Source organism: Lynx canadensis, chromosome D1 (assembly GCF_007474595.2).
Source record: "Lynx canadensis isolate LIC74 chromosome D1, mLynCan4.pri.v2, whole genome shotgun sequence".
NCBI classification, from domain to species: Eukaryota; Metazoa; Chordata; class Mammalia; order Carnivora; family Felidae; genus Lynx; species Lynx canadensis.
Genome location: NC_044312.2, coordinates 82,876,616 through 82,898,966, shown reverse-complemented (window position 1 = coordinate 82,898,966; position 22,351 = coordinate 82,876,616). Strand labels below are relative to the sequence as shown.

At 33.6% G+C, this 22,351-nt stretch overlaps 1 protein-coding gene and 1 non-coding gene across 2 annotated transcripts in view; both read left to right on the top strand.

Annotated features, from left to right (window-relative positions):
• The window catches only part of KIF18A (kinesin family member 18A), an 82,540-nt gene that overhangs the window by 19,617 nt on the left and 40,572 nt on the right, over positions 1 to 22,351 (top strand). Inside the window, exons 7-13 of the mRNA XM_030332370.1 lie at positions 195 to 392; positions 2,706 to 2,882; positions 4,241 to 4,315; positions 4,518 to 4,630; positions 8,679 to 8,841; positions 13,857 to 14,021; positions 18,461 to 18,582. Coding sequence (XP_030188230.1) covers positions 195 to 392; positions 2,706 to 2,882; positions 4,241 to 4,315; positions 4,518 to 4,630; positions 8,679 to 8,841; positions 13,857 to 14,021; positions 18,461 to 18,582 — 1,013 coding nt within the window. The remainder of the gene's footprint in view (positions 1 to 194; positions 393 to 2,705; positions 2,883 to 4,240; positions 4,316 to 4,517; positions 4,631 to 8,678; positions 8,842 to 13,856; positions 14,022 to 18,460; positions 18,583 to 22,351) is intronic.
• LOC115526630 lies at positions 19,974 to 20,039 on the top strand. Its single transcript, XR_003972679.1, has one exon. It is a non-coding gene; the product is annotated as a small nucleolar RNA SNORD57 (small nucleolar RNA).

Sequence of the window (22,351 nt, the reverse complement as noted above, 5' to 3'; positions counted from 1 at the left end):
CTTTTGAGGTTTTTTTCAACTTCCATAATTTTGGTATTCTTACATATCAGCCAGTCAGAATATTATACTTCAGTATGTTTTTAAAATGAAAATAATTTTGATTTCATGCTCTTTTAAAAATAAAGTGCACATTTCTCTTTTAATTTTGTTAAACCTTATCCTCATTTTTCCTATTCTCCTGTAATCTCAAAAAGATTTATTTGCGACAACAAGACAGAACAGCAAGTATCAGTCAAAATGTACGAATTGCCAAGATGTCACTCATTGATCTGGCAGGGTCTGAGCGAGCCAGTACTACCAGTGCTAAAGGGACCCGATTTATAGAAGGCACAAATATTAATCGGTCACTCTTAGCTCTTGGGAATGTTATCAATGCCTTAGCAGATGCAAAGGTAGGTGCCATATGTTTACTTATTTAAATATATTGAAATGCTGAAATATGTATAATTCCTAGAAAGATACTAGTTAAAATAATTTTTTTTTAATTTTTTTTTTTAACGTTTTATTTATTTTTGAGACAGGGAGAGACAGAGCATGAACAGGGGAGGGTCAGAGAGAGGGAGACACAGAATCAGAAACAGGCTCCAGGCTCTGAGCTGTCAGCACAGAGCCCAACGCAGGGCTCGAACTCACGGACCGCGAGATCATGACCTGAGCCAAAGTCGGCCGCTTAACCAACTGAGCCACCCAGACGCCCCAAAATAATTTTGTTTTAATGGTCTATTATAAATCAAATGTCATTTGTATATAGCGCAAAGATCACAGAAAGCCTAATATATCAAATAAAGCTATATTTTGTTTCGTTTTAATTTCTAGTTTTAGAATCAGAATTTGTTGAAAGAAAGTGATTGACTATCATATTCATAGTCAGTATTTTATCGTACTTTCTCATCACTTATTTTCTACCTGATTATTAAAATCACCATTTAGGGGTACCTGGGTGGCTCATTTGGTTGAGTTTCTTATTCTTGATTTCGGGTCAGGTTATAATCTCATGGGTCGTGAGATCAAGCCACGTGTCAGGCTCTGTGCTGATGGCATGGAGCCTGCTTGGTATTCTCTCTCTCCCTGTCTGTCTCTCCCCTGCTCATGCACCCTTTCACTCTCTCTCAAATAAACATTTAAAAAAATAAAATGATCACTTAATGATCACTACACAGCAAGCGTGATAATTGAATTGGGATGAATATGAAAAACATATTTAGAAAAGCTAAATTTTGTTCTGGTTTGTATTTTATATACTGTAAGATTGGGTTAAATGTTAGAGTTTTAATTTTTGTTAGGAAGAAGGGCTTAAGATATAAAGTATAATCAAATCACCTAATAAGGTCATGTTTATTAGATGTCTTTGAGGTATTTAAAAATATTTTACGTCTACTATATGCTGGAGTGCTTACTAGAATACAGCATATTTAACAATTTCTGTATTGGTAAAAATGACTTTTTTTTTTTTTTAATCAAGTTCAAGCCAGGTTCAAGATTTAAGAAATTGTATTTAGGAAAATACAGGTCAATGAATGCTAGGAAAATGTTGTATTTTGATTTAATAAAATTAAAATGATTTGGGAAGTGTTTTTAAAAAAGGCAAGTTCCTGAAATCACATAAAGATTACAAAGGCAATATGTCTTTTATGTTCTAAGTTAAACTCTCAAACGTGTAAATAGCATGATAAAGAGACTGATTTTCTGAACTTAAGCCATTTATAGCATTTTTTCCATACTGTCTAAATTTTTAATAATTGACTCCTATTGAGTCATTTATGAGTCCATGTTTAACGTTTGGACTTGTACATGTAAAATCATTTCAAGTTAACACCAGTAATATACATTCCACACTATTTGGGAAACACTGCTATAGTGGAAAGCACGGTACTACTGGAAACTGGGGCACCTCGGGTGCATTTCTAGCTCTGAATTATCAGGCACATGACCCGAAGCAAGCCATTTCACTTTTGGTTTAGCTTCCATTAGTCTTTTGTATAATATGAAAGATCTATACTAGATAGCATAAGATTGCTTTTAGCTCAACATTATAATGTTTTGTTTTTATATAGAAAGTGTGCTTTTTGGAAATTTTGATTTTTACTTTAAAATCAGAACTGTATCTTTTAAGTAAAGGGGAACCTAGAAGTATTAAGTTCTCTTAGAACTCTGTTGTCCTTTCAGATGAAGTCTCTGTAAAATTATAATTTTAATTTACTTTATGTCCATGTTAGCTAATTATTTAATGAGAGAAATAGCTGTATGCCATACAAAATTCTTACTATATTTGTATAGGGCATGTAATACTTTTGTATTTTAATTTTTTTTAAATGGTGATTTTTTTTTTAATGGACATTTATTTTTTTAAGAGAGGAAAGTTGCTAAAATAATATGGAAAGATCTTCTTAAATATACTCCACACTCAGTTTTCCCAGTTGTTAACATCTCACATTTATCTGGTGTACTTATCACAACTTATAAACCAATATTGATTTTTTTAATTAGCTAACGTTTATTGAGATGGGGATATAATCCTTAGGTAGGATATTTGTTTTATATATTCACTCAATAGTTCCATAAGATTCATCATCATCATTTCAATCACCAGTTATATCATAAGTCTCTGCAAAGTTGGGCAGTGCTTAAATTCTTAGAGTGAAGTGATAGCAGGTTTGCATTTAAATGTGGAAAATGACATAAGAATTCTTTTTTTGTTCTTTCAGAGAAAGAATCAGCATATTCCTTACAGAAATAGTAAGCTCACTCGCTTGTTAAAGGATTCTCTTGGAGGAAACTGTCAAACTATAATGATAGCTGCTGTTAGTCCTTCCTCTGTGTTCTACGATGACACATATAACACTCTTAAGTATGCTAATCGTGCAAAGGACATTAAATCTTCTGTAAGTGTGTTTACTCTGCCTTTGTTGTAAGGGCATTAGATGTATACTATTTTTATAACTCTAAAAAATATTGTATTTTTACTAATGAATTAGCAAACAGGGTTAGAAATGTCTTTATTGGCTTGGTTAATTGAGCATTTACTTGGACAATTAAATCATTAAGCATCTTGATTACATATATAATAGATACCATTATTTAGTCTTTTGGAAGCTAGAATGCTTTAGTGCCTTTCTTCCTAAACTTTTTCACATCATGGCACATTATATTTTGATGGCACCCTGGGGTAATTGGTCAAGGCTTTAACACATTTGTTACAGCCAAGGATGATGCCATCTGCTATAGCTCAGATCTAGCCCTTTCTTCCTGAAAACCTTGGACATGTTAGGTAATTTCTCCAAGCCACGGTCACTTCATCTGTAAAATAGATATATCTGCCTCAGTTTATGAAGTAAATAGCCCCTTTAAAATAATTCATGATATTGATGCAACCAATATAGCTCTAACAGTATAATAATTATTGATCAGGTCAGTATTCTCGCCAGTAATTTGGGGCAATTTAAAGAAATTTAGGTCAAACATGATATATGTTTAAAAATCACAGGATCTCAGGGTTGGAAGAAACCTAGAGTTCAGGTAGTATGATGATTTCTCCTCCTACTTACCCTTCTGCTACTCCCACTGTATGAAGATGAGCCAGTTATTGTCTTCCTTAGAGAAATGTCTATATACTTTTTATGTAATTAATTGGGAAAGATTATATTAAATGGGTACACAAAGCTTTTCACATGTTTTTCATATATTCCTTACACCAACCTATTGATATTCAGAATTTTAAGTACCATATTCTAAATCAGTTAAGTAAGAAGTGGACAGGGCCTTGAAATCAAGTATTTGGACTTATATCTTTGATGTTTTCCCACTATTCCATAGCTGCCAAGGAACCCATACAATTATAAAAAGGATAAAATGTAATAAGAACTCATTAAAAATTAGTTGAACTTAAAAATGATTGAAACTTAAAATTATCTCTAAATTTCTTAGAAGTCAGAGGAAAAAGAAAATGGGCAATTTTAATTATAATGTGAATGAATGTTTTGTAAGTTCTTAAAAGTATATTTTCTCAGGTAGTAAGATAATTTCTTTATAATTTCATTTATTTTGTAGATGTGCTCAGCATGTCCTCTTATCATAGATTTTGAACATTAGCGTAAATGAACATGATTATCACATGACTGTAATTGTCTCAAATTTTGAATTCATGGATCTGAATTAATGAGGATATAATGCCATTTTTCTCATATATATATATGTGATTATTATCTACCTACATACAATCATAATTTCTATCTTTTAACAGTTGAAGAGCAATGTTCTTAACCTTGACAATCATATAACTCAGTATGTAAAGATCTGTAATGAGCAGAAGGAAGAGGTATGTCTTCTCTTTATGTTACTCTCCTTTAGTTCTTCATTTATGGGATTCTGCAAACTTAATTGCTTAAAAATTTGACATTTTTTTCTATTATAGTTGAAAATCTAGCATGTTCAGTTATTTTTCACAGCTAACATTTTTCTGTAGCCATGTATTATGGAGACAAATAATTTGTATTTTAACTGGTGTTTCTCTCTACTAGATTTTAATGTTAAAAGAAAAACTAAAAGCCTATGAAGAACAGAAAGCCTTTACTGATGAAAATAACAAAGCAAAGTTAATGATTTCAAACCCTCAGGAAAAAGAAATTGAAAGGTAAAAATGACATTAAGATCTCATTTTGAGGATTTTATGCTTTTGGAATTTAGTCAGATATTTTATGTTATCATTTTTTGTGTAAGTATGTCTTTATATATATTCTCAACTGAATTCAGGAAGTCACTGATTGCTCTTTATTTGCACACTTCAGAGATCAGATCATTTTAGTTATGATTATACACAGTTGTGATTATACCAAGACTTGGGTATAAGATGGAGAAAGTAAAGCCAGTTACGTCACTTATGAAATTAGTTTTTAGCTGTTTTCATATTTTTCTTCTCAGGTGTCTTATTCCACTCAGGCTGCTGTAACAAAATACCACAGAGTGGCATCTTATAAACAAAATAAATAAACAAAAATTCTTTCTCACGGTTCTGGAGACTGGAAGTCCCAAGATTAGGGGACTAGTATAGTTGGGTGAGGGCATTCTTTCCAGCTGAAGATTTCAATTCTTGAATCCTCACATGAACTCTGAAGGGAGATCTCTCTCTCCACAGCCTATCTTATAAGGGCACTAGTCCCACACATGAGGGTCTCTGCCCTCATCTGATTACCTCCCAACAGCCCCACTTCCTAATACATCACCTTAGGTGTTAGGTTTCAACATAGGAATTTTGGGTAACAAACATTCAGGCAATCTCATCTGGCATGATATCATTATTTGTATAGTTCACATGAATCTTATCTACTCTTTCTTGACTATGTATAACTCTAATAATTCACTTAGTTTGGTTAATTATTTGAAGGGACATCTCTCAGTGATATAAATTAATACGGAATTTTGATAGGTTCCCACTAAGCTTCCTAGCAGGTAATTGGGAAAAAAAAAAAAAAAAAAAAGGTGTTGATAATACAATATTCACGAATACTTCTCCCCTAAGCAGTTAAGATAATTTTCCAAATTGTCCCAAAGGGGATGCTAGTTCAAAAGCTGTGAATCTTGAGTAGCTCTAAGAAGGCAGTAAGAAATTCTTGGATCAAACAAATTTGGAAATTACACCTTACTTGAGGATTCTAGGTGATTTCCAAAGTATATCAGTTTATTAAAGGCTCTGAGAGGTCTTATAATAAAGGAATCTGTTCAATCTTGATTGAAGTTGACTGAAGTTAAAGTTACTTGACAATCTCCAGAGCCAGTGTTCTGTTATCATTAGTATGAGAAACTAACCACAATTTGGAAACCAATGATTATTCACACTGTTTTGGAGCTCTAGAGGTTATAGAAGATATCTTGCTATATGTAAGGAAGACTAGTTGACAGTGACTTCCAACCTAGTTTCAGGTACGACACCATTTTTAAAATTGGATTTGTATTTTGAAGTTTATGGAAAATATCCTTGATTTGAAAAAAATAATGTTTTCTGACTCAGTTGACCCCAGATGCTAAGATTGCTACTTCTAGTAATAGTACTTTATCTTTGTAGATGACTTTATAGTTTTTGATGATTTTTAGCCCCATATCAATTTAATCTGATCACTAGAACAATCCTTTGAAATTTGAAGTGGGATATTGTTTTTTCAAAGATAAGCCAAGAACTTTTAAATCTTAATCTTTTTCTTCCATACCATGCTGTTTTACAAATATCATAAGAGGTAATTAAACAACTATTTCTCTGAGTGACAATCAGTTTTTAATATAGCATAAAGTTGACCTATATATTGGACTCCTTTCTTGCATGGAATTGTTCACCACTATCTAACCAGATTTAGTTATCAGTTGAAACCTTATTAAACTTTTCTGCAATTGATGGCTTTAAGTTTTGAAACTTTCCTTCAGATAAGATGATTCTGGAGGGAGATGGCCTGAACTATGAAATAAGCATTTCAGGGGGGTATTTTTCACATTTCAACCTGATTTAACCAAGAGTAAAAGCCTTTAGAGTTTTAATTTGTACAACATGTTAAATAATTTACTTGTATTACAAAGAAGCTTTAATAATCGGGTTATATACCCCATAGCCTTTGTCATTTTCCCTCAAAATTAGCTGTCTCCTGAAAGAAATATATGAAATAACTTTTATCATATCCATCATACTGTTACATAGAGCTTTTTTAATGCCATGAATTTGCAAAGTGTCTTTTTAAAAATAAACTTAACATTTTTATATGGTTGAATGAGATAAAAGGAAGAATGTACAGTATTTACTGCCTATCAAAGCTATTCTAGGAGAAGTCATAAAGAGAAAGTACAGTTCTTTATATACAGAATAATTATAAAACTTCACTATGAGTGTATCACAAAAATTATGTAGAATTAGGGGCGCCTGGGTGGCCCAGTCGGTTAAGCGTCCGACTTCAGCCAGGTCACGATCTCGCGGTCCGTGAGTTCGAGCCCCGCGTCGGGCTCTGGGCTGACGGCTCGGAGCCTGGAGCCTGTTTCCGATTCTGTGTCTCCCTCTCTCTCTGCCCCTCCCCCGTTCATGCTCTGTGTCTCTCTGTCCCAAAAATAAATAAAAAACGTTGAAAAAAAAATTTAAAAAAAAAAAAAAATTATGTAGAATTTAATATTCATCATGTATCACCTAAAATTATTGGCAAAGATTTTTGTTACTAGTTACTTGAATGTTTTAAATGACTAGAAAATAGTTGTGAGTCAATCCCTTAGGGTTCTTTCTGTTTTAAAATGGTAAAATTTTTTTTAAAGGAGATCTCTAGAAACTTTTGATACTATTACCTTTTCTTCCATCCTAAACAATAGACCCCCACCAACTAAAATAAGTCTGAACCACAAAATTACAAAATTGACCAATATTTAACTATGTCCTTGAATAAAATGTTATTAAAAAACCTGAGAAATTATCTTTGAGTATAACCTAAAGATAACTTATCAATTCATTTACTGGCATTAGCGTGTTGTAATATAATACAATGGAATTGCAATGTCCGTACATACTTCCTATGAAATATTTATCAGTTTGACAAAACTGCAGTAAAGTCGATGTATTGTGGTTTATAGCCATTCCCAATAGAGTTTCATTAAGAACTACTGACGTAAATTGGCAATGTTTTTACCACAGGTCCTCACAAATACATTTAAAATTCTAGCTGAGGAACATTTATTTTTAAATGCATATACTTTGTTACAGTTGTATTTTAAAGGCTTCACAGTTAATTTTTCTTTGAGAGTTTTACCTGTATGTGACTATTTATACTGTTACTGTAGCTCAGACCTACCTGATCTGAGATTTTAAAACATAAATATATACTTATAAAACTAGAATATTGCTGTGACCAATGTTCTGGTGACCCTGGAGGATGCAGATTTGCAGGTTCATTTTAGGCCTTTTATAGTAGTTTCCCAGCTTGAGGCCTTTTATGTGTTTGGAGATGCTGTGAATCAAATTCCCCAACTTTGATTCTCTAAATCTCCATTGCCTTTGGAGGAAAGACACTGGAGTGGCTTTTCTAGGTTTGCCACATTGCAAACTTGGTTGTTTTGGGTCCTGGCAGTGTCAGCTGACTCTTAGCCAGGCTGTAGGGGGTACCTAACCTTATGGTGTGTTTTTGCTGTAACAAATTCTGAAACTAAAAACTGGCTATCTCACTTTCCCTAGGGGGCCATGGAGGCACCATATGATCATGCCACCCACTGCTTATTTCTTTGCAGTGAGCCAACATCAAAACAACACACAGTAATGTGTTGCTTCTGGGGCCTTGTTAATTGGGATAGTACAGGTCCAAATTATCATCCTCTTCCTACAAACAAAATATTTTATTTTTGCTAATAAGCAGCTGGATTACATAGAGTACATGACTTATATACCTATGACTTATATATAGAGGCCTTATAATACCCATATCTTTTAATAACATGATCTTCCTTGAAAGAGGAAGAATACAGTAAAAATAATTTAATATTCTTTTCCAAACATTTTGTAATTTCATAGGAAACAGTCACTCTAACCTATTTGCTGTTTGTCATTTAGTCTAATTCTGTGAGTGATATATATTCTTTTGCTCATTTATTTCTTTAGATAAACATTGTAACATCTGTCACAAAATTAGTGAGATTCTATAATGTGTTTTAATTTTTGATTTTGGTAGATTTCAAGAAATTCTGAACTGCTTGTTCCAGAATCGAGACGAAATTAGACAAGAATATCTGAAGTTGGAAATGTTACTAAAAGAAAATGAACTTAAATCATTCTATCAACAACAGTGCCATAAGCAAATTGAAATGATGTGTTCTGAAGACAAAGTAGAAAAGGTATTTATTTATAATTAAATTTTAGGCACTGTAAAGACATGGGGACTTCTAGAAATGTGATAGGTAATGTTATTTAATCGCACATTCACTACAAATACCTGGAAATGCTGGGGGAAATGTATCAAAGATTGTTTCAAATACATAGTTACGTATGCAAGACAGAAAATTAAATTCCTAGGTGTCAGAGAGAAAACGGAAACCAAAAGAACAAAATCTCAGTTGGAACTGTTGCTTCTGTGAGGGTTGTTGGAATGCTTAACATAAACCTACCACACTCAGGAAATGTTGGGTATCAAAGGTGAGGCAGTGGGAGCAGTATATCCCAGATGTAGGTGATAATGTAGAACTTAGACCAAACTCAGATCTTTTTTTTCCAGGAAAGAATATTTTATCACTAACATTGTTAGAATTTCCATTGCGTGGTACTTGAAAAGGCAGACCATCTTTTACTTGGTTTTATTATTTTATGCAATTGTACACTGCCCTACAACCTCCATATACACAGCCCACTCCCGATACCCTAGCTTTGATGTACACTGCTATTTAGATAAGGGACCGAAGGGAGACCAGGGAGATAGAAATGGCAGACCCCACGTAAAGCTGGGAACCTCAGAAGCCTTCACCGTTCATATTGCTGGTACACCTTGAAGAAACATCTTAATCAGCAAGACAACCACGCCTAGAGTAAGAAAAAGTCTCATGTAAAGATTGTCATTATAAATATACTTTTCAAAGAGTTGAGGTTTGAATTTTTACAATCCATGTGTTTTATTTAGTAAAGCCTTAAAATGAAAAATTAACATAGAAAATGGTATCAGAGCAGCAATAATCTATGGGTAACCGTGCAGAAGCCATACAGAAATAGCCTATTGAAACAGACCCTCAACTCAAATTACTAATGAGAACTCACTGTCCAAATTACAAAACACATGGTGAAACAATCCACCATAAACAAGTCAGCAGACTTAGCAAATAATGACAGGATTCCCAAAAATTCAGACACTAGAGCAATCTGATTTAAAAACTAAAAAAACTGCTGGGGTACCTGGATGGCTCAGTCGGTTAAGGGTCTGATTTTGGCTCAGGTCATGATCTCATGGTTTGTGGGTTCAAGCCCCACATCCGGCTCTGTGTTGACAGCTCAGAGCCTGGAGCCTGCTTCAGATTCTGTGTCTCCCTCTTTCTGTTCTTACCCCACTCGTGTTCTGTGTCGCTCTCTCAAAAATAAACATTAAAAAAAAAGTTTTTTAATCTATAAAAATGACTGGGGCGCCTGGGTGGCTCAGTTGGTTGGCTGCCGACTTCAGCTCAGGTCATGATCTCTCGGTCCGTGAGTTCGAGCCCTGCGACGGGCTCTGTGCTGACAGCTCAGAGTCTGGAGCCTGTTTCAGATTCTGTGTCTCCCTCTCTCTGACCCTCCCCTGTTCATGCTCTGTCTCTCCCTGTCTCAAAAATAAATAAAATGTTAAAAAAAAAAAAAAAAACTACAAAAATGACTAAAGTCGTCAAAGTAGGAATTAATGATAAAGGAATTAAAGGTCAAAAGAACATACATAATACAAAAAGAAAACAAATGAAATGTCCAGAAATTAAAGATTTATTCACTGAAATTTATAAGTTCATTTTATAGGCACAATGCTTTAAATACTTTGCATGCATTAACTCAATTCTCAGAAAACCCTATGGGACATGTTATTATCCTCATAATTAAGATGAGGAAACCAGAGGACAGAGAAGTCATTTTGGGCAAAGTCACACCTCTCATTGGTATCAGACCTATATGGTCTGAACTCAAGCAAGTTGATTCCAGAACCTGTTACCTCTGTCCTTTTCTGTGTGTTAGATACAGCTAAAGATGAATTACTGAACTGGGAGATCTGAGGAGACTATGTCAAATAGAGGATAAAAAATAGCAAATGTAAATAAAATGTTGTTGCATGAAGGACAGACTGAAAAGTCATTCATTCTTCTAATAATTGTTATGAAGGAGGTATATTAGTGCAAAAAGGGGAAAGGATAATATGCCATTTCAGGCTTAGAATTTTCTAGGACTAATAAGATGTCAATAAGATGTATGTTCAAGAAGAATGAGTTCTAAACAGGATAAAAAATAATGTATTCCTAGGTGTATGCCACTCCAAATCACCAAAGAGCAGAAAAATAAACATTTTGATAATTATTCCCCCCCAGTTCTGGTGTTCACTGATGATAAGCTTAATTTATTTTTATTTTATGAAATTAGTTACATAGATAATACATGAGATGATTTGCAAATTACTTATTCAAAAGCTGTCTCTTATAGGGGCTCCTGGGTGGCTGAGTTGGTTAAGAGTCCAGTTTCAGCTCAGGTCATGATCTTGCAGTTCGTGGGTTCAAGCCTGCAATGGGCTCTGTGCTGACATCTCAGAGCCTGGAGCCTGCTTCAGAGTCTGTGTCACCTCTCTCTCTCTGCCCCTCCCCTGCTTGTGCTCTGTCTCTCTCTTTCAAAAATAAATAAACATTAAAATACTAAAAAAAAAAAAAAACTCTTATAAATAACTTTTCAGTCCTCTTAGACCTCTACCCCAGATGTGTTTTTCCTGTCCCAGAGTATCAACTCTATATAAAAATTTCACATATTTTAATGTTGAAAGCCATCAAATTTTAAACAGTGCTTTAAAACACTAGTATTTCAGTTTTTTTTCCAGCCTATGAAATTGTAAAATGTGATATGCTAAGAAACTAATCTTAAAGGATTCATTAGTATATCACTGATTCCAGCTTATCAGTAGCTGTTACACTATCAACATTAGTATTTTTACTTATGAGTATGCATTTATTGTGCCTTATCTTATCAAAAAATGTCTATTTAAAAAATCACTGTTAGATATGATTGACACCAAAAATGTGAGTACTTAGTAAGATGGAGTAGGGGAATGGGTTTGGCTGGGTTTTTTTAATTTTTTTTTCTGTTTTCATCTGTATTCTTCTGCTTAATTGCCTTTTTTTCAACCCACTTACCTTTTATGGTTTCTTACTTTTGGTCATTTCAATCTACATGTTCCAGTTCTTATAGGTATTTTCATGAGACTAGGTAAACAATGGAGATAAAACCTCTTAAGTGTATCGGTTTGGGTTAAATTATTGAAAAACATAGGAAGGCATCTATAGAGATTGAGTTGTTTTTGTTTTGATTTTTACACACTAAAGTGTCAAACAATAGTTTTACTAAACTGCTTGCTAAGGCAAGAAATTTTATATCTGTGTTGGACCCTCTCCAAAAGTGGTTTATTATCAGAAGTGCTAAAAGAATCTCATAACATTGATTCAGGCAGAAATGGTTCCAGAGTATAGACTCTGAGATTAGAATTAAAGTGAAGCTCTTGGGTAATTTTATGACCATATAAAGATAATCTGCAAATTATTTTTAGCAAAATAACGAGTTTATTTACCACATTAGCAGTCCTTTTGCACAAAGCAGTAGTAACACCTAAATTTTAGAATTATATGTTTGTTCTCACTCAAAAAGTTTTGTGGTATTCTGGGGGTTTGTTAATAAAGTGTATAAAGTTCTTTTTAAACCTTAACAGGAAGCATTTACTTTAATGTCAGGGTTTAACATGCATATTTAGAATTTATTCTCAGTTATTTGCTATTTATTTCAGAACAGTAGGTCATTATGAGTACCCTGATGGAAAATGTCCCCATAGGGAACCATCATAGAGGATACATTTGATGGACATTAGAAGTAAAAACTCAAAAGCATACTTTTTGGGGTTTTGAGTTAGGAACTTTTTGGTATTAAATTATTGGCTGCCATGAGAGCCTCAGAGCATTTCCTGCCCTGGTTTCTAAGAGTTCCTACAACATTTATAAATGTTAAAGCCAAGTAAAGATAATCTGATTTAACTGCCTTCCTCCAGGCAGCTACAATACTTTTATGTTCATTTTCAGATGAGGTGATAAAGAACCACTGAGATTAACTTGCCTAAGTTTTCATACCTGCTGAATACAGCAGAAGAAAGTCAAGAAGCTACATATCCTACCTTCTGTTAAGGTAGTGGCTCTAAACTTTTTAGGTCTCAAGACCCCTTCCTATTTAAAAAAAAAAAAAAAAAAATTATTTAGGACCTAAAAGAGCTTTTGTTCATATGAATTCCATCTACCAGTATTCCTATATTAAAAATTCAAATTGAGACTCATAAAAATCTATTTAGTATCAGTTAATTTTAAAACCATTAGCTCATTGCATGACAACATAACTAACACTTTAATGAAAACTAGTGAGTTATATTTTCTAAAACAAACCAAAAGAGATAGTGAAAAGAATGACACTGTTTCACATTTTTGCAAATTTCTTTAATGCCTGGCTTTCCCCAAAAGTTTCACTACATCTTTTGTGAAAGATAGCAAGAAAGAAGAAGTTAGCTTTTAAAGAGAGCCAAAAGGCCAGATTTGTGCCTACATAAAACATCAAAACTATTCAGAATATCCATTATGAGTCCTGAACCAATCATCAGGTAAGATCAGATATTTATAAGCACTGTGATATAAGCTTTATTTTCTATTACTTGCACCAGCCTATCTAAAAGCGTTGTGGGCAAAATCAGAGCAGAGTTATTTCTTCACATCTTTCATGTTGGAGGAAAGGCAAGGTGGGACTTGTGTCTGCTTTGATTTTGAGTAAAATCGTGGGAATTATCAGACCTTGTACGAACTTTTCATATGCAACACTTAATGGAATGTATTTTAGCACACACACACAAAAAGTTATAGTCTTCAATTTGGCCAGTGAAATTCTTAAAGCCATAAACTCTCAACATGTAATTTTATAAAAATGAGTCACAACTCAATTTCCTATTTTCCTGCAAGCAGTAGTATTGTGGAGATTTCAAAGGGGAAGTAGCTTTAAATATAAAAGTATAGTCTAAATAGATTACAATGGCAAACTTACAAGAAAATTTACTACTTTGCTAATATCACATACATCAAATATCATAAAAATTAGTCTGGCTATTAAATACATTATTTTTCAGGCCACTTGCCGACGAGATCATAGACTTGCAATGTTGAAAACTCGTCGCTGCTACCTAGAGAAGAAAAGGGAAGAGGAATTGAAGCAATTTGATGAGAATACTAATTGGCTCCATCGTGTAAAATCCGAAATGGAGCTCTTAGGTCAAAATGGCCATATTCCAAAGGTAAGATGTGTTTATGTGTTCAGATTCACTTTGTAAAAACTGAGTTCTTTAAACCCATTGTCTTTGTCATGGAGTAAATATCTTTCATAAGACAACTATTGCTCCATCTCTCTGAGATTTGATTCTTTTTACCATTTATATTTGAATATACCATCTGCCTTGCTAATTACCCATTAAATTTGCCTTTTCTGTACTTTGAGAAGAGTAAGGTTACTTTTAAGTGACGACTCTTAAGCGATCGCTTCCTTTTATGAGGTAGCTCTTAAGTTAGAATGAAGTAATCAAACTACTTGAGGATTCATCATATAGGTAATTTGTTTTAATGCTTGATGTTTTGTGGAAAAATGGTTTTAAATGTAGTCACCCTTACTTGCATTATGGCTAATGAAAGCTGATTTGAAAGCTGTATGTATGTGTACGAAAGTGAAGATATTCCACCTAGAATGGCAAAGGATTACAAAAAGTAGTGATGGGTAATGGTTAATGGCTGAATCAGATAAGAATTCTGTTCATCCACATGGTTACAGAAATGTGACTTTACTGCCTTTACCAGTTAGGGCTGTATTTTGTTCCTTTCACAATAAGTCTTGGGAATATGTAGTTCATTCCCAATATAGCACCTCTAAAATGTCATCATTCTACTTTTCATTTCATAGTTGCCATGTCATCATTTCATCTTTAGCCTCAAGTTCACACTTAGGCCAAGAAGAAGAAGAGAGAAAGAAACGGGGGAGAGCAGAAGCTTTTCCAGAAACTCTTAACAGACATCTTATTGGCTAGAATTGTCACATGACTGTCCCTAGATATAAGGGAATATGGAAAGGTGACTGTTCTTGCTGGACACATTATCACCCTGAACAAAATTAGAGTTTTCTTAATAAGAAGAGGGAAATGAATATATAATAAGCGACAAGTAGATGCCTACTACAAAGAAACTAATTTTGATCCAAGTACCTAATACTTTAAAAGAACAACTTCTTTACGCTCTTTTTTTTTTTTTAAGGAGGAGTATCTACAGCCTTTACTTTGGTGGTGCTTTTCTGAAATTCACTACTATGTATTAGCAAATTGGTATCTAGTCCTAGAACTTTGAAATTTCTAAAAAAACACTAGACTGATTATCAATACAGATAAAATAAAGCTCAGTATATTCAGTAACAAACGAATCCAAGTTGTAATGGTTAATATTCAAAGGTAATTTTAAAAGATATTACCCAGTACACCATGATTAGGGAAATGAATTCTCTGGTTGTCTAGCAATAGCTATCAGGGGCCATCCTTTTAGCATTACAGCTCAGACTGGAGAGGGAGAAGATTAGAGGGAGCAGTCAGTGATGACAGTCAAGGTAGTGAAAGGAGCAGTGAGTAACAAACAGCAGATACCCTGTTTCCTAAAAAGAAAACCAAAGACAAGTAGAGACTGAGTAATTGTTTAGTGTGGAGATTTGTGGAGGGTCAGCCAACAACTTGATCTACACTTCAGTTATTCTAGAAGTCTTCAAAGTATCTGGCTGAAAGCATGCCACTGGATTAATTCAGTAGATTAGGTATTAAGTGTAATACAAAGCATAATTTAATATTTTATAATATAATTTAATTGATAAAGCACTTTGGAATATTCCCTACAGAGAAAGAATGTAAATACTGGGGAAAGGTTAGACTTCAGAGTTGGAGTGGTTAGTCATTCTGTTATTCAGTAGTTGTGTTGAATACCCCCTCTAACACTGTTGTATGATTTTGGATAAGTTGTTTAATTTTGTTGTCTTAATTTCCTGTCTTCAAAATACATTTAAATGAGATGCTATATGCAGAGGCCTAGCACCACCTAACACATAGTAGATGGTTTACAAATATATAGTATTCTCAGCATCTATAACATACATGTCAGTAGCCAAAGAAAAGTGTCAGCTGCATTACAAAATACATTTTCTATTCTTCCTCCAGAACAGTGATTCTGACCTTTTTGGGTAATAGATGCCTTTGAGAATCTGATCAAAAAGCTATACAGATCTTCTCCCAGAGATTAGGGAGGTCACATTCATATAATGTCACTTTTTTTTTTTTAGTCATTTTTCTATTTATCAGTATCTACTTTAGAAGCAAACTAAGGGACACTTTTTTTTTTTTTTAATTTTTTTTTTTCAACGTTTATTTATTTTTGGGACAGAGAGAGACAGAGCATGAACGGGGGAGGGGCAGAGAGAGAGGGAGACACAGAATCGGAAACAGGCTCCAGGCTCTGAGCCGTCAGCCCAGAGCCTGACGCGGGGCTCGAACTCACGGACCGCGAGATCGTGACCTGGCTGAAGTCGGAAGCTTAACCGACTGCGCCACACAGGCGCCCCAAGGGACACTTTTTTTAATGCTGTATTCATATTAAGATGAGAGAATAGACATTTACATAACAAGAGGAGTAAGCAAAAAGAGACAGTGATTAATCAATAAACTGTACTAGAGATTATTTAGGTTTAGAAAAGGTAGCTTCTAAAATTCCACGTAGGTCTAAGGCATCTAAAGCTGTAAGGGCTCATCATAGAATGCAGCAGCCTCCGTCAGAGCACCTACCAGAGCACCCAAGCCAGGTGCTGAGTGACAGGTTTTCTGAGAAAACAGCTGAGAGCCCTGGGCACATAAGTGTTTCTCATTCACAGCACAAGAGCCTCTTCTCTTGGAAAGGCAGCAGGTGTTGAATGTTTAGAGTAGTTTTTGGTTTTGTTTCACTTATTTGTAAGTTTTACTTATTCATTAGATACCATGTATCTCTAATATGGTCTTGTTTTCAAAATGATCATTGTCAAAATGACTTTAGGTTAGAGTTAAAATTTTTGCACTTGTTTATCTATTTGTTTACTTGTTTTAAAATAGCTAATTTTGAGAAAAGACTCACATTGTAAACTTGGCTTTCCAAAGACAACAAGCTAGCCAAGGCCCATTGTTGACTAATATAATTATACATTCAAGCCTTGTCTTTTTAAGAGATAAGTAATTCAAGAAGATAAAAGAATAAAATTATTGGAGGAAATATTTAAAGAAGGGTTTTGTTTTGTTTTTTTTAAGAGAAAGGATGGAATATTTGGCAAATATGTTCAGACCATCAGGATTATTGAATTTTCTAACTGGAAAAGACTATAGAGATCATCTAGTCAAGCTCTTAAATTGTAGTCAAGTAAAGTGATCTCCATAAATACTATATTTTTGGCTTAAGGTAGCACTTTTGTCCTAGCTGAAACCATCTCTAAGACAACTTGACTCATAGGCCAGTGCTCTAACCATATTATCCTGATTCCCTAGGGAGGATTTTCTCTAAAATGCATGCTATATTTCTTGAAATATAAATCATGTAAAGAAACAACCCCCAAGTTTACTCTGTCTCAGATATATTAAGTGACATTATTTCCAGTCATAGTGCCTACCACTGGCATGGGAAGTTTTGAAAAAAAGAAAAAGAAAAAACAGTTTTAAGCTTTTAGATAATCTGGTCAAATGCAGGTTAGGAAGGAATATTGAAAAGTTAAAATGGATTATGGAAATTGTCTCCAGGAGGAAGTTTCCAAGCTTAGCTTCCCTGCTTATCGGATTGCTGTCTTGGCCCCTCAAATGTCCAAAAGATTTCATTTCCTTTCATCGTATTGAGTAAAATTTTCCCAGTTAAGGATTCTGAGAATGCTATTGGACTATCCCATTCACTCTTTCATATGACCACTTAGCTGACATTTTCCTACTGAGGGTATAGTAGGCTTAAGGAAAGAAGAATGACATTGGGTGATAGGTTGGAGAACACTTGTACCTAAGCACATGAAGTTTAGGAAAATGGGCAGCTACAAAAGACTTTTCATACTTTTGCTCTAGGATGAAGCTTACACCAGATTGAGTGAGTGAAGGCAAGAAATTTTTATTACATGCAACTTCAGACACTGGACACTAGGTCTGTAACACTAAAATAGTTTGACACACCCCCCTCCTGGTTCTGAACCTAACATTCTAGTATAGATAGTGAAACTATAAACAAACAAATAGGTAAATGAAATAATTACTGATGAGTGCTCTGGCAGAGACTATTGGTAGTAGAGTGTCCATCTTTGAATATAATGCTCAGAGAAAGCTTCCCTGAAGAAGTGACATTTAAGTAAAAACTGGTCATATTCATGTATTTTCACAGCATTATCAACAAATTGGATAGACCAAGAAACTGCCACCAGAATAAAATTTGTTCTGAGTTCCTAACACTTAGTTTCTGAGAAACTTGAAACTTATCTTGCTTGTAAGTTATAGAACTCCTATACCAATATGTTTATTTGTCAGATTGTTTCTAAACATTATCATTTTATATATAAAAAATTAAAATTATTAACACCAATATAAAATAAGTTTTATTAAAATTTATTTAATTTCAACATTCTTAAAGGAATCTGAAGTGTAGTTTGCATTGTTTTCCCCAGGAGCTCAGTAAAGATCTTCATTGTCACCATTTGCACCTTCAGAACAAAGACTTGAAAGCACAAATTAAACATATGATGGATCTAGCTTGTCTTCAAGAACAGCAACACAGGCAAACTGAGGCGTAAGTGCATGGATTTACCTATTTTACAAATTTTAACATTGTGGACCTAAACCTGAAACAGAAGTTGTTTTCCAGAAAATTGAGTTTTATTAGGTATAGGATACATTATTTTTTAGTGTCTGCCAGCATCAGAAAGTATGCAGAGTTAGAAAACATTGATAAAGTATAAAATAGGTAGTTCTTCTCCAACTAATATTGTTAGTGCTTTATAATAAAGTTTTGAAGGCATTTTTCTATAAAACTTAATTATTAGAAGCAATTACTATTAATACCAAATCAATTTTTAAGGAGGCAGTTTTTAAGTATTCATAATTCCAGAATGATTTTTCTGTCATTAAAATGAAATTACTAAAAATGTATATTTTTTAACATCAGTTGTCCCGGTTTTTATGTGATGCTATAGTAGCTCTTTCATGCTCTACTAGCTTAGTAGTAACATCTTTTGAAACATAATATTTAAAAAGTATAAGTCTTTATTTTTGTTATATGTCAGTCACCTCTGTAGGTGTCACTTTCATGCTCTGTAGAAAAGAAATTTATTTCTCTAAGGGCTTTCCACCAGTCTACAATTCTGCAGTTCTAGTATTCTTGCATATCTAGCAATTAATTTTCCATACGTCTCATGTAAGGGAAATCATATTAGGATAGTTACTTTAAAAAGAAGAAAAAGGAGGGGTGCCTGGGTGGCTCAGTCAGTTGAGCAACCAACTTTGGCTCAGGTCATGATCTCACAGTTTGTGAGTTCAAGCCCCGTGTCAGGCTCTGTGCTGACAGCTCAGAGCCTGGAGCCTGCTTCAGATTCTGTGTCTCCCTCTCTCCCTCTTTCTCTGTCCCTCCCCCACTCATGCTCTGTCTCTCTGTGTCTCAGAAATAAATAAACATTTAAAAAAAAATTAAAGAAAAAAAAGAAAAAAAGGAAAGGAAGAACTTTAGGGAGATATTCTTCTGTGGATAAAAGTTCAACCTAATGTCCTCATACTTTCTATATCTCTGTCTAGAACAGACAATGAAAATTCTTTTACTAGCAGTCAAACCACCTACAAGAGTTAAAGTTATCAAAGAAACCCATTAATTTATTTTACCCATACTGTATTTATTATATAAGACATATATACATTTTAAGGTAAATTTTTGTTTCAAAATGGGCAAAAAGATTCTGACTAACTCTCCTATTTAGTAAATTGGTGAGCCAAAACATTACAAGCAGAGGTAACACAGCATAGTAGAAAGAGTATGAGTTTTAGAGTTAGTCTTGAATTCTGTTTTATATTAGCAGTATAAACTTGCATAAATTATTTAACCTCACTAAGCCTTAGTTTTCTTTTATGTTAATAGATCATAATACTTTCCTTAAAAGATTTTGAAAGGATTTAAATGACATTAAAATAAAAAGGAGGTGAACTGTCTTATTCTGACCTTGTGTAGTGGAGGCAAAAAAACTGATTTAATACACATTCAAAGTGCTGAAAGAAAAAAATTTCCAACCAAGAAAACCCTAACCACTAACAAATTATCATTCAGAACTAAAGGGGAAAGATAAAGAATTTTCCAGAGAGGCAAAAGCTAAAGGAGTCCATTACCATAAAACTGGTGTTATGAAAAACATTAAAGAGACTTCTTTAGGCTGAAAAGAAAGAATGCTAATTAGTAATAAGAATACATGAAGGTATAAATCTCACTGGTAAAAGGAAATATATAGTAAAGGTAGGGAGTTAATTACTTAAAAAGCTGGTATGAAAGTTAAAAGAAAAACTAACTGTAATAATTAATGGATATATAAGATGAAAAGACATAAAATGTGTCATCAAAAACATAAAACTTGGATTATTAATTATATATTATATATATTATTATAGGTTCTATGTAGAATCTAAAAAACAAAACAAAAAAAAGTCCTAGACAGAGCAATTAGACATTAAAAAGAAAGAATAGGAGTCCAGATTGGAAAGCAAGAACCGAAATTGTCACTATTTGCAGATGACATGATAATATATATAGAAGACTCTAATGACCACCAAAAACTGCTACAACTAATAAATGAATTTAGTAAAGTTGTGTGATACAAAACCAATATACAGAAATCTGTTGGGTTTCTGCATACTAATAACAAACTATCAGAGAAATTAAGGAAACAATCCAATTGACAATTGCATAAAAAGAATAAAATACCTAAGAATAAATTTAGCCAAGGAGGTGAAAGACCTGTACACTGAAAACTGTTAAGATACTGATGAAAGAAATTGAAGAAGACAGAAATAAATTTAAGATATTCTGTGCTCATGGATTGGAAGAATTAATGTTGTTCAAATGTCCATACCATCCAAAGCAATCTATGGATTGAATACAATCTCAATCAAAATTCCAATGGCATTTTTGACAGAAATAGAACAAAAATTCTAAAATTTGTATAGTGTTACAGAAGATCCCAAATAGCCAAAGCAATCTCAAGAAAGAACAAAGTTATCACACTTCCTGTCTGATTTATTTCCTTCAAACTATATTACAAAACTGTAGCAATCAAAGCAGTATGGTATTGGTTTCAAAACAAGCATGTAGTATACTGTATGTTGACTAACTAGAATTTAAATTTTAAAAAAAAAGAAACTGCTCTGTGTATTAAAAAAAAAAAAAAAAAAAAAATGTAGATTAATAGAACTGAGTAGAGAGCCCAGAAAATAAACCCACAGATATAAGGTCAATTAATTTATGACAGAGGAGCCAAGAGTATACAGTAGGGCGATATGCAAAAGAATAAAACTGGACCACTGTCTTACACTATACATAAAAATTAACTCAAAATGGTTTAAAGACTTCAACATAAGGCCTGAAAACATAAAACTCCTAGAAGAAAATGTAGGTAGTAAGCTCCTTACCACCACATAGGTGGTAAGAGATGATATTTTGGATTTGACACCAAAAGCAGAAGAAACAAAAGCAAAAATAAGTGAAATTACATCAGACTTAAAAACTTCTACATACCAAAGGAAACCAACAACAAAGTGAAAAGGCAACCTTCCGAATGAGAAAAAATATTTGCAAATCATATATCTGATAAAAGGTTAATGCCCAAAATACATGCAGAACTTACACAATTCAATAACAGAGAGAGAGAGAGACAATCTGATTTAAAAATGGGCAGAAGATCTAAATAGACATTTTTCCAAAGAAGACATATAGATAGTGAACAGGTACATAAGAAGGTGCTCAGTATCACTAACCAGGATAATGCAAATCAAAACCATAATGAGATATCACCTTATACCTATTAGAATGGTTCTTACCAGAAAGACAAGAAATAACAAGTGTTTCCAAGTATGAAGACAATAAGGAATCCTTGTGTATTATTGATGGGAATTGGTGTAGCCACAATAGAAAACAGTATGGAGGTTCTTCAAAAGTTAAAAATGGAACTACTGGGGCACCTGGATGGCTAAGTTGGTTAAGTGTCCAACTCTTGAATATGGGCTTAGGTCATGATCTCACAGTCATGACATTGAGTCCCATGGGCATGAAGTCTGCTTAAGAATCTCTGTCTCTCTGCACAGTCCTGCTCATGCTTGCACACTCTCTGCTCTCTCTCAGTCTTTCTTTAAAAAAAACAATAAAACTACCATATGATCAACCAATTCCACTTCTCAGTATTTATACAAAGAAAATGAAACACTAACACAGAAAGATATATGCACCCCATGTTCATTGCAGCATTATTTATAATAGCTAAGATATGTAAACAACCTAAGTGACTATCACTGGATGAAAGGTTAAAGAA